At 41.6% G+C, this 16,575-nt stretch overlaps 1 protein-coding gene across 10 annotated transcripts in view; it reads left to right on the top strand.

Annotated features, from left to right (window-relative positions):
* sgcg (sarcoglycan, gamma) overlaps positions 1–16,575 on the top strand; it is an 827,414-nt gene that overhangs the window by 511,949 nt on the left and 298,890 nt on the right. For all 10 annotated transcript variants that reach the window (XM_078545431.1, XM_078545436.1, XM_078545435.1 and 7 more), the window contains one exon: positions 13,838–13,939. In XM_078545431.1, coding sequence (XP_078401557.1) covers positions 13,838–13,939 — 102 coding nt within the window. The remainder of the gene's footprint in view (positions 1–13,837; positions 13,940–16,575) is intronic.

Raw genomic sequence — 16,575 nt, 5'->3', positions numbered from 1 at the left:
CCTGGGATCAGCGTTAATTTCTTTAAGGTGAGATTTCCACCCCTACCTTGGGAGGAAGTCCTACCTTAGAGAGCTGCAGGGACTACAGGCAGTCCTACCATTCAAGGGAGCCTAGGTAAGTCCGAGTCAGGAGTCTCAGTGAGGAGGGGTGGTGGGCTGGGCTCAAGAGGCTGGGAGGAGAGTTAAAGCGGGGATGACCATGGGGGGATGCCTCCGATGGGCCCAGGGGACCTGAAAAGGAGGTCATCTGCGCCCCACCCCACCGACCTTGCCTGACACCAGCCCACACAGCTAAAGCTGCCGGGCTTTGTGCATGGCACGGGCCTCACTGCACCACAGATAAAATACCAACACAGGTGGGATGAAGCCCTTAAGTGCTATTAATTGTCCACTTAAGAGCCTCATATGGCTGGCCGACACCTTTCCCTTCCTGCCTCCAACCGAAAGGTTGGTCGTCAGCCCGCCCACCTGAAACCTGGCTGCCCCACAGCAATATTACGCTGGGAGCAGCTTTAATTGTGTTGGAGTGGGACTTCCATACCCATCTGGAAGGAAGTCCCACCCTAGAGACCTACTAGCCAATCATATTGATCGGCAGTTCTATAGTCCCAGCAATGCCAGGTTCCGGTGCTGGCCACTGCTGGGACGACAGGCTGTCCCCAAGGAAGAAGACTGAGGATATCCTGACTTAAAGGTAAGTCTGGGATTTTGGACAGGCCTGGCTGGCAGACCCCAGCAAGGGGGAGGGGGTTGAGAGGCCTGTGGGCGGAGGGTTAAAGGGGGCAAAGGTTCTTGGGGGGAGTACCACCAATGAGCATAGGTGATTCCCTCAGCGGAGGTACCTCCCTTCCTGTCCGACAGAAGCCTAGGCAGTGAAAGCCCCCTGGACATCTGCCTCACCTTCCCCCACTGCACATAACATAGTGGTGGAGATGGAATGAGACCCATAAGTGGCCATTAATTGGCCACTTAAGGGTCTCAATAGTTCTAAGGGCGGGCAGGCTACCTGACAACTTCTCCGCCCACCACAATATGTGAGACAGGTTGGGGGTGGGTGGGAAGGTGGTGGGAAGGGCACCCAAATTATGTTACGAGCCCCCACTGCCATCAAATACACCGGCAAGGGGCCATAAATTCCAGCCCCTTGTATCTTTGTCCCACTCAGTAATATTTAAATTAGGTGAGCCCACAATGCCTGGAGGCATCAGCGTTGGTGACATGGTTCTGGAGATAGATAATGCAACTGGAAATTCAAGCCTTAAAATTTAACAGATATTATATGCTTTTAGTCTTATAGATCATCTTGCAGCAGCTGGCATCTTTTGGACAAAGCTATTTTGTATTGTGTGAACTTTGAAATTTTAAAACATCCAGTTTTCCATTCTTTGATTTTCACTCTTCCATCTCATTCTGCTTTCACATTAGATGGAAGAGCCTTTACCAGCTTCCCAGCGACACGTTTGCTGTGTTCATTTAAACTATTTCTTTGTCCGTGGAACAGAACCACAAGGTTGTACTTCAAGACGTAATGGTGACATAGAGGCCTGGATTTTCATTGAGTCGTGATGGCTCGGGAGGTCTTTAAAAATGGTGGCCAGGACCCCATTCAGGCTTTCCCAGCTCCATTCCTGGGATTTCCGATTTTCAAAAGTACCTTTTAAGGGTGTGAACTGGTTCAAGTCTCAAGCCTACACCCCGCACTCCCGGCCTGGTTGGTTCCATTGCAGGAATAGGCGTGACCTAGTCCTCTGCAATTTTCAAGAAGCCTGGCCAGCTTTTCAAAGAGTCATCGTTTACGGAACCTCAGAGGTTGTGTGAACCATAACCCATAAGAGGGAGTCTTTTAAAAGCTAAGTTCAAAAGATCCTCCTCATGACTCCCCTTGCCAAGGTATACATCCCCACCCGTATGACCCCTCATGACCCCTCAATGAACTATTCTTATGGCTGCTCCTGACCCCCATGGCAATGTACTCCCCTCACCTACCCTCTAGCCCCATATGCCACCCACTCCCTATGGCACCTCATGCCCCCCCATGCCAAGGTAAGCATGGGAGAGTGAGGGTTTGTAGGGTTTAGGGATTGGGGGCCTCTCACTCATCTACAGAACTGGGCCAATGTGACAGTGTACACAACCTGCCTGGCTCAGAATCCCCCAGCTCTGTTTCCGTCCTCGGCCTGCTTCCAGCCCATCTCCACCTCTCCACCATGAACATTGCATGGGCAGGCACTGCTGTGCAGGAGGTGGGATCACGATGTCGGGAAATGGTCCAACTTACAATTCCGGCCTCGAACTTAAAATTCCAGCACTATGTGTCTGTCTTCACAGTAGAAGGCAAAGGCCCAGAGTTTCGTCCCCGGGTCAGGTTCACGGAGATGGGAGATTCCCCAGCTCGGCTCAGTGAACCCGACCTTTAAAATTGGCTGCCCACAGGTCGGACTTTCGGTGGGGGGTGTGGGCTGAAATAGGGATTGGAATGGGGTGATCCTGGAACACCTGCAGAGGCTGTCGTGTGCAGAGGCGGACTGGGCACAAGGCCTGCCTCTGTGCTACAGCATTGTGTTTAAATAACTTTAAAATAATAATAAAACAAAAATCGTCACTGCAGCCCTCACCCCTCATCCCCCTCAGCCCTCCACACACTCCCTATGCCCCATCCTAGCCAATCCATGCCCCCACCCACCCTTTGTTCTTACCCCGTTCATGCCAAAGGCATCCTTGGACAGTTCCTTGACAGCTAGGCAGCTTTTTTGACAGCTTGACAGTTCCAATGATTTTGTGCGTAAGAACTGCATAATCATGTTCACCTTTAACAATCCCAAAAGGTGCCTTTTCTCTCCCAAAGGTGTCCTGGTACCCTACCAAAGGAGTACTTTACCCTTCCAAAGGGGTCCCTGGCTATCCAAACAAATCCACCTAGTTTAGTCCTCCACTTTCCCGGTCTAATCTGAACACTCCAGAATCCCACTTCAGTGGGTGTAGCTGGCGATTTAAATGGCCATCTGCCTCCCACGAATTGCTCATGCGTGAAAATTTGGCACAACTGGGAAAATCCAGCCCAAAAATTACATTCCATAAATAAACGGGAACTTAAGAGGCTAACAAGAGTGAGAAACTTAAAATAATTAATATCAACAGAGACAAAGTTTTGGAAAAAAATTAAAGGATTAAAAGCTGACGAATCCCTAGGAGCTCATGGCCTACATCCTAGGCTTCTAAAAGAGGTAGCTGAAGCTGGTTATGATTTTCTAAAACCCCCTAGAGTTCAAAATCTCAATGGATGGGAAGTTAATCAATGTAATACCTCCATTCAAGAAAGGAGGGAAAGAGAAAACAGGGAATCCTAGGACAGATAGCCTTATATCAGTCTGCAGGAAAATGCTGGAACCTATTATCAAGGAAGTCTTAACAATGCACTTAAAAAATCATAATATGATCAGACAAAGCCAACAAAGTTTTATGAAAGGGAAATCATGTTTGACAAATTTATTAGATATTTTTGAGGATGTAACTAGTAGGATAGATAAAGGGGCACCAGCAGATGTAGTATCCTGAAATTTCCAAAAGGCATTGGATAAGAAGCATGTGGCAGTAACCCCTGCATCAGCGAATGATGACCTATAATACCCCACTACAACCAAAAATGCATTGCTCGAATTGGACGGTAGTCCCACTTGAAGACTCTCAAAAGATAAGTGGTAGATGTGAATCACCTGCAATGATGCAAAGCCAAAGATTTGATAGGGTACCCACAAAGGTTTGTGTGGGGGGCACCTTATCGAATCTTTGGCTTTGCATCATTCCCAATGATTCCCGAGTTAACTCGTATCTTAATTAAATTGCGGTTTCAGTTTTCACATTCTAAGTCAAAATCTAAATGCTAAACTAAATTTCAGCTTGAGAAATACTTATCAGAGAGATCCAACTTACAAAAAATTCCTGACTTTAGGACTCGGTTTAAGAAGCACAGCTTTTATGAAAACTCTGTACTGTACACTCTGTGCAGTAACAAAACGAAATCTCACTGAGGGGAGCTTTCCAGTGAGCTTTATTAGTTTTGGATGGACTTAAGTAAGGTGGGATGTTGGGAGGGCAGCTAGGATGGTGTTGGAATCGCCAAAACCAGAGGTAACAAAAGTAAGCTTGATCAGGAGGCCAATAATGCTGAATATGCTATCCTGTGCTGGATGCCCAGGTTTGAATGGAAGACTTGTAACATAATGGCCTGGAATTTCCACACAGCTGCTCCCACTCTGCTCCCACTGTAACTTTACTGGAAGTGCAGCAGAAACATTGTTTGTTTCTGTCACACATTCGGCCAAGTTCTGGAGGAAGAACAGCAACAGCTAAAAGGAAATTTAAGGCCCATATGCCGATGTGTTTTGCCACAAACTGCAAACTTTGGTCTGCTGATAACTATGTTGAAGATTATACTGCAACACACTCATTCTTATTGGATATATTTTAATTATACTTTTTAAAAAAACTTTAGCTCGGTTTGTATGGTGCAAAGCAGAGAAATTCGATCGCTGAGTCACTGAGTTGTAGGCAGATCATCTCCTCTGCAGTTCAATTTATTGGAAAAACAACAAAGAATGAATCATTAGCATTTACCGGAATGATTTCATATTGATGGACTGATGATATATGAGATTGTATTCTCAATTGCCTTTTGCCAGCATTATTAATGGGAATGCCAATATCCTGGCATTCCCAAGTACTAGGTGATTGATGTAAATTGTAATATAAATGATAGTTGTTTTTGGATCAGTATTTGGCTTTATAAATTATATTACCTGCCTGGATAAAAACATTACTAAACTATTCAATCAGCATTCAATTGAAAGGCATGTGCTCAAATAAGCATTAGCTCAGTGTAGAATCAATACTTGTGCTATGATTGGCTATCAGAGTGTTGTAAAATGTCCGGCATACTCAATTTTAATTATATCCTATATCTACCTTTATTTGAGGACTGTGCTTTTTTCTTCTTAGGCAGTCCCTCTAGATTGTGGATGATTTGCAAGGGACCAAAGTTCAATGGGTTCTGACATAGTTGATAAGTTAATTCCATGACTTACAGACTCTAACCACATGCGAGGCAGGTGCTGCTTGGAGGGTTGGCTAAGATGAGTTGTTGAGAGGTTTGTGCGCTCACTCCAATGCCTCAACTTAGTCTCTGCATGTTCCCGATGAAGTTGCTTGTTGTGTTTGGTGTCTTCACAAATGAACCTTCTCCATTTGCCTGGTCACAAGCCAGGGTCTCCCATGAGTCAACAGGGATATTAGCCCTCACTCAGTCCGCAATGACTGAAATTAGAGTGATCTTAATTTTGGATAGGGTCTGTGGTGGTTCCATTGGTGAAAATCATGGCTTGCAGGTAATTGTAGAGTAGGCAGAGGATAGGACAAATTTCTGAGGGCAGGAAAATTTGAGAAGGATACTCCATAAGGCTTCATCGTTAACAGAGTCAAAGTTACCAATGCTGTACCACTTCCTGCTTCATTTCAAAGCTATTTAGCTCTATGTTTAGAGGTTTAGATAGCTTTTAAAAATGTGAAGATAAATTGATGTTTGCTTACAGATGAATGACAGAGTTTAAAATCCAAATAATAGTAAAAAAATATTAAAAATGCATGCAGGTCTGTAAGCATTAGAAAAATGGAAAAGTTAATGTTTAGGATGTGACTTACTGTAGGGGTTCTGAAACATTTTGCTTCTGAAGCCCCTCCCCCTCCCATGATATAAAAAATTCACAGTCCCCCTATAATACAAGTATATTTTCTGTATAAAATTTAGTTACCATAGATCACTGAGTATAAGTTGACCCAGCTTATATAACGATCCCATTTTCTTGGCCCCAAAAATCATGCTTTTGCATATACTCGGCATATAAGCCAACCCCTTTTCAACTATGAGATGCTACATCCAAATTAGCAGTCAACCTCAATCTTTCAGCCCCAAAAAATGGATTTTACTTACTGGTACCTTATAACTGGGTGCAAGGGATCAAGCGTGCAATACAGGCTATGTTGTGACAAGTGTGAGTGTTTAAGACCCGCCCCACAGAGCAGACCCTGTGTAGCGAAGCACAAAGATGGTGACCACGCACTTCTATACTCTGTGTATAAGTCAACCCCTATTTTTTGGAGGGACTTTTCAAGGCTTCAAAAGTCGACTTATACTCCGACATCTGTACAATACAATTAAAAATAACAAATGTCTCCTTTATCTTTCATGTTTGGTAATTAAATATCTCTGTAATTTGGAGGGTTTCAAAGATGCATTGGACAATGCTTGTGCACAAATTTCACACTGCAATGAGGTACACCTCTACCTCCAGTCGAATAAAACTGAAACTTAAGTATCTTTCTGCATATTTCCTTAATTTTGTCGGGTTAATGGCAGCTTTCTTTTTTTTACTCACACCTTCACTTCCTCAGAGTTCTTCATCCCTTACAGTTGAATTTGATGGACAAAGTTCTGTGTCATCGTTCTGTGGGTTCTGTTGGTTAGAAGCTGATGGTTGAATTAAAAATGTATCCATGTTTGGTATTTATTGGTTTTGTTTAAAAAATTGTTCCTGTTCTTTGAATTTATCTTGCTACCATGGAAATAGCTCTATTACACCTTACATAAAACAGGGAACATATATAACCTTAGAAAATGTTGAATTTTACACTTTCATCATGGAATAAGCATGCATCAACTAGGAATGGGCATCAATGCCCACACCCTAAGAAAGAAAATATATGAAAAATTATTCACTCGAATGGTGAGTAAAGCATGATACCACATCCTCCAATGGGTGAACAAATGGGTGAAATACCCTACGAGGATGATGAAAGCATCAGATACCTTAGTTGGATGAAGTAAAGATCGGATATCCCCAGGGTGCAACATGTTCAGTTAATCATTAACATTGTTATAAAACCATGTTTCACATTGAAAATGACTTTATTTATTGAGTGGGCTGAAACCAGCGGATAAGTTTAAAAAGACTGAACAACAGCATTTTAATTGGCTTAAACAGCAGTTCCTAAGTTGGCAACTACATTTACATCGGTTAAGCTACAAATTACAAAGCCATCAGTAAGGAGTCAGGCTATCCAGAAGTAGCCCACAAGAGACAGTCAACTTACATGACGGTGAACGATCCATCTCCTGAACCATTCACAAAGCACCCAGACATAACCTGCATATTAAGCTGGGTGTGGACCAAACCATTAGACTTAATCACTTTGGACAATGGACGCAGCTGAGAAGGGATCCCCACAAACCATAAAACCCAAACAATGGACCTGGAACCAGCCTACTATGACCATGTTTGGGTAACTGGCCAGTTTGTGAAAGGGGATCATGTGAAAAGCAAACTAATCTTCTTTGTATTTTAAGAAACTGCTTTTTTCCAGCCAGTCAGAGTAAGACCAGAAATACCCTGAGTTGGCACTTACTCTCACCAGCCATCCTGCAAGCTTATGCCCTGCCTGCTTCTGGACCAGCTATACACTTTTTAAATGTTCACACAGAAGCTGCTGATTCCAGGAGAAAAGACAGAAACTGTTCATCAACATCTTTAAATTGTTTCGACGCAGAATCCAGAAAGACCATCGAGCCCAGTCTGAAACCATCCAAGTCATCAATTTATAGAATCCATATACAGCTGACTTTTTTTGGACTTAAACAATTTCACCTACCCTCCCACTTTGTAACTTACTTCTGTGTGCATGTTTGAACACTTGAATGCATGTGTGAGTGAGAGCTGGAGCATTTTTATTATTTTATTTAGATTAGATGTTAAGAACAATAAATACTATTCCCTTTTCATTTAAAACTTACAATAAAATCTGCCTATGTGTGTCTTTTACAGTTACAACATTTAAACAGTTAAACACTCAGTGAACTGGCAGTTAATTCTTTAAAAAAAACACGTCATAGTTAACCGAGGGATGGAAAGAGAGAGGAGCCATTCCACCACTCCTCACCTGACTGTAACAATATCAACTCCAACCCCCAACCCAATCCCTTGCTGAGGGGACCTGGGACATATCTAGAATTCATGGTCTTACTGTCTGCAGGTAAGTTGCTAGGTCTTTCCCCATATGGCGTTGTCTGTCTCCAGATGCACCTTTCACCTCCGCACACTATTTTAAAATGACTCACTGTTTCAGACATTGTGTTGCTGCTGATAGCTTCCAAATTTTGTCCACTTTCCAGTAACCTCACTATGATGTGCACTTGTGGGGCTGTGTAGATTTGAGAATGAGAATGAGTGCCACCATATTTCACGAGGGCATAAAAATGCAGATCTCTTGAAACATTCCCACAGATCCCTGGTCGAGACCCCTGTCTAAGGGACTTGGTAGTGAACATGGGTTCTTGTCTATTTCTGGTGTGTCGCACTGCTAGTGTTTATTTTCACATGGTGCTATGTTTTATGTCAAATGATCACTTACCTGGCAACTTCCCTCGTCCTTGCCCTTTGAGCAAAGGTACATTTTCCCATTTCTTACTCTTTAAACTTGACATGGTGGCAAATCTCATATCCAAAACATTTTAAAACATTTGAAAAAGAATCCAGTGCACAGCTACAACCACAATGTTAAAAATTAATTATGCCTTTTTAAACTGAATATTTTTTGATCCATACACATGGTAAAAGTATTGCTAATATATACCATGAGAACAGGTATATCTTGCCTTTTCATTCAGCAACAAACAATATTAATGGAGGTCGATCTGACTTTGAACCAGAACCAACTGCCTAATAACGAAAATTTAAACGTTTCAGGATTACTGTACAAGGATTAATTACCGGAATGTTATGTTATCACAGTTCATTCCTGATCATGCTCAAGCAAAACGTACTATTACGAGAGCTTATCACTACATGCCTGCTATGCAATTAACCTTTAACTTTCATTGAGTTACTGACTGGATGCCTGCTGCTGCAGAGTTTATTTTGACTTAAAATTAATTACAAGATAACTTCTGCATTTTGAAAGAACATTATTGATACTGAATGTATGCAGAGAAGGAGGGACATCTTCGATTCTTCCCAGTAAACCAGACCCTTGCAGTTTTAAACAGTGAGCAGAAAACACTGTGTGAGGACAATGTATTGTCAGCTGTGATAAATAACCAGTTAGTGGGGTATTAAAGACCAGTTGAAAGTCAACAGAAGGTACCCGTAAAAAATCTTTATGCTGTGAAACAAGAAGAATGCCATGCTTTTGATCCAATGGGACAGTATTGGCTAATAGGGATCATTGGTTATTTACAGCGCTACCTGGACACTTTTTTAGTCACATGCACTAATTTAAATTGAAGCTGCCCTGCACACACTCACATAATGCAGGTAAATGTACTTCACATGTATATACTGAATTAACAAATACCTACCAACATTCTGTAATCAAGGAGGTAAAGCACTCACAGCAATCAAAAAACACTCACACGTTTTCTTTTTCATCTTATCTTTTTACCAACAAACAAAAACACAACAATACCACCCAATTATCTTTATTTAGCCTTTTTTTAAAGCTTTCATCCACATAGCAACCTCAGCCAGAGTCTAACTTCTCAGAGGTCTAATGATATCATAGCCAGGAATTCCAATTACACCCCTTTCCAGATCTTTCTAGTTTCACTTCGTATTTAAAAGGATATCTCACAAATGCAAGCATTTGCAAAGTTCAGAGTTCATCACAGCCCTGAGAATTCTGGGGCATATAGCTGAAGGGGTGTGCAGTGAAGTTATGAGGTGAAGATGAGGATTCTAAACTTGAAGCACTGGAAGATAGAAAGCCAATGTAACTTACTTTGGATCAAGGTGAAGGAGATTTAGGACGGGATATGTACAGCAGAGTTTTGGGCAAGAAAAAGCTTATGGGGAATGGGAGGCAGCTTAGAAAGCATTGGAGTAGTTAACTCTCGAGATGATGGAGGCAAATATAAGGCCTGCAGTAGTTCAAGCTAAATTTTTAATTTTTTTAATCCTCCTTCAGAGCAATTGCCTAGAGCAGGTGCAACTAATGCATGCCAGGATATTTACTGTTGCCAGACCTAAATCTGATTCCAATTGGTTCACTCTGTCCCTGATACACTTGGAAGAAATTTTACTACTTGATAAGTGCTACTTGTAACATTTTATTGTGAAGCTGTGAAGATATTTGTTATAGCCAGTTTAGCTATTGCCCATTTTAGGAGAAAAAGGTTACAGAAAGCCAGAGGTATGTTAATCTATAAAAGTAATTAAATGCATTGCCATGACAATGTAGAAATATTTCTGAAGCAATTCTTCACAACATTGCTGATGAATATGAAGAAAGCTCGATTTTCAGTTAATCTATACTGTCCTCGACCTGGGCACAAAAAATGGACAAATGTTCCACTTATCAGCCCTAACCTTGCCTGTCTTGATGAGCACAGTGTGCACAACATACAAGGTTAGAAAATAACAGAACATAGAGTATTAGAAAGAGGAGTAGGCCATTTTGCCCCTCAAATCTGTTCCACCATTCAGTGTTATCATGGCTGACCTGCAACCTGACTCCATACAGCCTTTGCTCCATACTCTTCAATATCTTTGATTAGCAAAAATCTACAAAACCCAGATTTAAAATTACCACTTGATCTAGTACCAATTGCTGTTTGCTGAAGAGTTCCAAAATTCTACTACTCTTTGTGTGTAGAATTGCTTCCTAATTTCGCTCCTGAAAGATCTGGGTCTAATTTTTAGACTATGCACTGAGCTGTAGACTCCCCAACCAGTAGAAATAGTTTCTGTCTATCTATCGGATTTGTTCCTCTTAATATCTTGAAAATCCCGATCAAAGCACCCTTAAACCTTATAAGTTCCAGGGAACACAACATTACTTTCTGTATCTGTCCTTGCAATTTATCCCATTGAATCCAAGTGTCATTCTTGTAATTCTGCACTGCATTTGGTCCAAGATCAGTACATTCATCTTAAGTGTGGTGCCCAGAACTGCCTGCAGTCCTCCAGATGTGGTCTAACCAGGGCTTTGTATAGCTGAAGCATGACTTCTCCTCCCTTGTATTCTAATCCTCTAGTCTAGACGCTATCACTCCATTAGTCTTCTTGATTATTTTATGTAGCTGTTCATGTCATTTTAAAGATCTTCATATATAGATCCCTATGCTTCTTTGGACCACCCACTATTTTTTTACCTTTTCACCATTTGAAAAGTACTTGGTTCTATTCTTTTCAGGTCAAAAATGATGACCTCATATTTGCCTGCATTTAAATCCATTTGCTCATTCACCTAAACCATTAATACCTCTTTGTAATTTTAAGATTAATCTACACTACTCACAATGTCATCAATTTTTGTGCCATCAGCAAACTTGGATATGTGGCTTTCTATCCCATCATCTAAGTTTTTAATAAATATGATGAATAGTATAGGTCATGACACAGACCCTCACAAGACACTGGTTGTCACATCCTGATAATTATCTCTAAACTCTGTCTCCTGGCACTTAGCCAATACTTTGCTTTCAGTCATGCGAGCCTCAGCTTTAACTGACGGTCTCTTATGAGGGGCTTTCTGAGTCGCCTTCTACAAGCTCATGTAAATAACATCCATAGTTGTTTGCCCTGTCCGCTACTTTAGCCACCTCTTCCAAAAAAATTCAATCAGGTCCATTAGGCATAACCCACTCCTTACAAATTTATGCTGACTCTCTCTGCTCAACTGAAAAATTTCAAGATGTTCAGGCACTCTATCATTAATTATAGACTCTAATAATTTTCAGACAACAGATGTTAGGCTAACAGGTCTATAATATTCCCTGGTTTAGCTCTGTCACCTTTCTTAAATAACGAAATAACATGCACAATTTTTCAATCCAAAGGAACAGTTCCCAAATTGAGGATGTCAAATGGATTCATGGCCAGGGGAAAAAAAAGTAGCTCTGGTGCTATTTGTTTGGCAAAGGGCTATAGGAGGGAAAAATCAGCCCAGGCACCATTGTAGGAAAATGGGCGCTGAGTACAAACAGAATCAGGGCTCAGCTTGCACAATCAGATTGTCTGCCACAAATCATTGTCTGCACTCACACAAAATAATACCCACTTCAGCGAGATTACAGGCAAGAGCCTGTGGAACTATACCCTTGGATGTATGAGTGTCTCCATGAAAGAAGGGGAGAAAATTGGAAGAAAAAACTAGACTTAGCTTTGCAATTTTTTCTCTGAGCTGATTGTCAGATGTAAAGAAGTGAAAGAAATCATGCTGGGAGCTATTGAATGATCGACATGGAGCAGAGGCCTTGATTTTACTAACATGGGATGAACTGACCATAATTTATTAATGTATTTCTGATGTGGGCTATAGCTAAAAACACAGATGGTACATTGACAACATAATTTGCATACTTATTAATCTTATGAGATTTCTATAGCAATGTTCAACTGTTTAAGTGGACTTGAAATTAATTTCCTTTAATAAATGCCAAATTAGTCAGTGTTTAAACTTTGATAGGTGGTGTAATTGGGATATGCAAAGGGGAACAGTGGGATACTGATTTTATCTCATTCAAGACAAAGAACTTCATAATACACTTGTGACTTTGTAGCTGTTGAGTTATAAAGTCTTCTTGACCTATGAGAAAAACTCAATTTATGTAATGTCTATTTCTGTAAGGGATATTTGAGTGTTGTGTGATTTGGAATGTAATCCCTCAAGAATCCCAATATAACAGAAGTAAATCTACTGAAGTGTACGATGAAGTTCAGGTCATCCATCTTCTAAATCTGCCAGGCAAAATAAAATAATTTGCACACAAACAAATTTTTAGTAACTTCATTGGGCAAATAGAATTATTTGCATGGATGTATTATTAAAAGAGTTTAACGCCATACACTTGCCTATTCTCCTCAAGGTGAAACAAACCCCACAATAAGCCTTCCAGAGAAATGTTACTAAGAACCATTTAAGATTATCAGTCAAGCTTGCAATGTGGCTCACTTATGCTTGCTACAAGCTACATATATTCATAAGCTGGGACTTAACCTTTGCAGGCAAAAGGAACATGTCCAGGCATTGGCCTTTTTAAAATTAAACAAAAGAGTTCTCTAGTGCATTCTCCATGGCAATGCCTCAACCAGAGCTGACTTGTAAACCAATTAGCACCCTTTTCTCATGTAGTGTAAATTGTTGCCAACATTGAAATTTAGCATTCTTGCAGCTGTCCTGATGAGTGCAAGATGTAAAGCTTCCTCAACATGTCTCAAGTTCTGTACCACCCGAGCAACAGTTTAACTAACATTCACTTGCTGGGTGAGAAATCCACAGGATCAAGTGGAATGCCAGTTTTTGACACTGCCCTAATAGTACTTCCCACTGACTTTGGGCCAGGCTTGGACAAAGAGGGGTGGAGTGTGCAAACATGGTCCTGTGTTAAAATCTCTCATGCCTCACAGGACCTGGACACTGCCACTTGCTTTAGCCTTCACATCCCCTAGTTAAAATCAACCCTGCTGTTTCAAAAATGATTAGCTAAGTGTTAGAGTAAGGAGCCATTGAAATGTGAGACTGAAGTGTTTGGTAAATCTTTTCTTGTTGGTTGCCTCTTGTGTTGTGGTTGCATGCAGGATTTTCACTATCTGGTGCATAATGATACAGCAAGGTAACTGCAACGTTCAGTAATTTAAATAGACATGACACCGTTGAGGCCTTTAACTACATTCAGAATATATAATGACATGCTTCTGTTACCTCTCCTCTCAGATGCAATTCTGAAATTGCCTATCAGTTTCTGGAGCATGGTCCAGTTATTTGATTTGTGTTTCATTTTATTTTCCTTCAGGATGGGATGGGGTACCTGAGAGTTACAGAAAATGGAATTCGGCTGGAAGGAGAGTCTGAGTTTCTTTTCCCATTGTATGCCAAAGAAATTCGCTCCAGAAAGGTACGTAGTAAGTACAAAGAAAATTGCATAGAATTCCAGTGAAACGAAACTATTTAATGTTAGACATTATTAAGGGATATGAACTTGTGAAATGTTAAGCATTTCAACAGCTTGCAAATAATTATTGCTGTTTCCTGTCCAAGCTCAGCAACAACTTATCTTTATATAAGAGTAAATTTGGTGATTTAATGCTTCCTTTGCAAAGCTTCCAAAGCTGGGAGTGCGCGCAGCAGTATACCTGATTATATGTCTATTAACGGGGTGATAATTGGAGAGGACGGAGAGGTTGAAGGTGACCTTTCTAATGCTCCATGAAATGTAATAATGGGTTTAAAAGACTGGAAATTACAGTTGATGATCTTATCTTACAAAAGCTGAACAGGCTTATATCAAATTCCTCTCTCTGCTTTTTCATTAAAAACATTTCCTGGGTTGCTACCTACATTAAAATAGTAAATGGATGAATTGACATAAAATAAGCTATTCAGGCCCTTGAGCCTATTCTGCCATTCAATTAGATCATGTCTGATCTGTGCTATAACTCCATCTACCTTCTTTGGTTCCATCACCCTTAATACACTTGCCCAACAAAAGCCTATAAATCTCAGGTTTCAAATTTTTAAGTGACCTACTTTCATACACTAAAGAACTGCTGCCTGTCCCACAACGGCAGCCCCAGGAGAAAGAGAGACTAACAGCACAGAATGAAGTGATTCTGACACTTGACCTGACACTCATAACCACCAACTCAGATAATGACATTGCATGTATCTTGGAGGCAAGTATAGAATTGAGGTCAGCACACGGTAAGTCATTCCTCCAGGGGCAAAGGGTAGTTTGTTTGCCCGGTCACCGGAGGGCCGTGTGGCAGAAGTGCACTGTTGCAGAAGACTCGAATGAGGACTTTGATGTTGCAGCTTACAGAATTATGCTGAATGAGCAAGCAAATCATGAAGCTGGGTAAATTGGCAGGCATGCCAGCCTGTCTCCTGTTGGTGGGCATAGAGAATAGAGCAAGTGGTGTAGAACTTGCTGCCTCTGTGGCCTCTGCTCCATATCCCAGTTGTCTTGCTGATCCAGAGGCTGCAACTGATGTGCCCACATCTGTTGTAGCCTTTGTGTGAACAGGTTACCAAATCCTCTGACCACCCCCACCCCTCAAGGAACTCACAACACCTCCAAAAACACTCCAGAACACTTCCAGGCACTTTGCAAGAGAATAGTTTCCAAAAACTTAAGCTATCTGCAATCAGAGTGCCTGGCCCTTTAAATAACACTGCTGCTAGGCCCAACTGGCAACATCACGCTCGCTTTCTCTTCACTAAAGAAATGAAGACACGGCTGGACATTCGTTGCTCAAATTTGGGATCTTGCAATCATATTAGTGGTTGAGATGTGTGAGCTCAGGATAGCACCAAATCAGAGCCAGCCGATGGGGGATGCACCTGTGTGCGTCAATATCCCAGCAGAATGCCATGCAGGAAACAGTCAGGTGGGGGGGGTTGGGGCTGGTGGTGGGGGGAACACCAGTACAGCAGTGCAAGACCTCCCTAGTGCCACAAGGAGCAGCACTACTCAAGGCAATTTATCATCCTTAGTGTTCATTTGTGAACAAAACACTCAACATAATGGCCAAAGTCATAACTAGTCAAATTGTTAAATCATTTAAATACTAGGAGTACTGCAGCAGATTTATATCCGGGGCAGGATCAGGTGGAATGCACACAAATCACAGCCAATGGTGGAACTGGTAGTTAGGCCATTTCAGTGGACAAGAGTCATCCCATATTGTTCACTTCTCTGAAGAATATTATTGAGAGTTGAGCTTTTGCAACAAGCCACCATATTCATGGTTGTTTATACTTTTTGGTTCCAAGCTGTAAATGACCAGATTTTTTGAATTCAATTTCACAATTCACCATGAATTTGAACTCATGACCTCTAGCCTACTACCATAGCCCTACGCTCCCGTGCTCTTAGATTAGTCATTGGCTTGCAGAGCTTTGTGGAGCTGAGTGATAAGAATCAATGTTGCATCAACAGGTCCAACCCTTCCAGGCTCCATTAGAGAGCTTGGCTGCAGTACAATCACCAGCAGTGCCTTAGCCTGGTAGATTATGCCGATGGCTTAGGACTAGACTTTGCCACAGGAGGAAGACTTTGCAAATGAGCTAGTGGGTGTTTGTGCAGGAAAGTACTCTATGTAAGCAGAATTTGGAACTGCAATGTGTAAGGTATTAGTGTGCCTCACTGCTCCTCCGCACTCTATTGCATGGAGGAGTCCAGCTAAATAGGATAAATGTTTACAACATGGTCTATTCCTGAGACACAGATCAGAAAAATTCACAAAAACATCTTCCATGAAAAAAGAACCCCATGCAGAAAAAAGAAGCTACACTTACCTCGGCAGTTTTATGAATCAAGAAGCCTTATTTCAAGGCACGATAGATTTAAAAGGGAGGATATGATCTTAACAGCTCATTCCCACTGGCTATCATTTCAGCTGCTCACTGCAGTTGGTTAGCTGGGGGCACCATTGGAAGCAGGCAGGAGTATGAATGGTTTATGCAAATAGATGTAGCAATGGGACCCCAATTAGATTTTAACTCGGAGCAGTGAAATTGCCGTGGCTTTTC

The sequence above is a fragment of the Cetorhinus maximus genome, chromosome 7 (genome assembly GCF_964194155.1).
Source record: "Cetorhinus maximus chromosome 7, sCetMax3.hap1.1, whole genome shotgun sequence".
NCBI lineage: Eukaryota > Metazoa > Chordata > Chondrichthyes > Lamniformes > Cetorhinidae > Cetorhinus > Cetorhinus maximus.
Note: the sequence above shows the minus strand (reverse complement) of the source record. Positions and strands in the feature narration are given on the sequence as shown.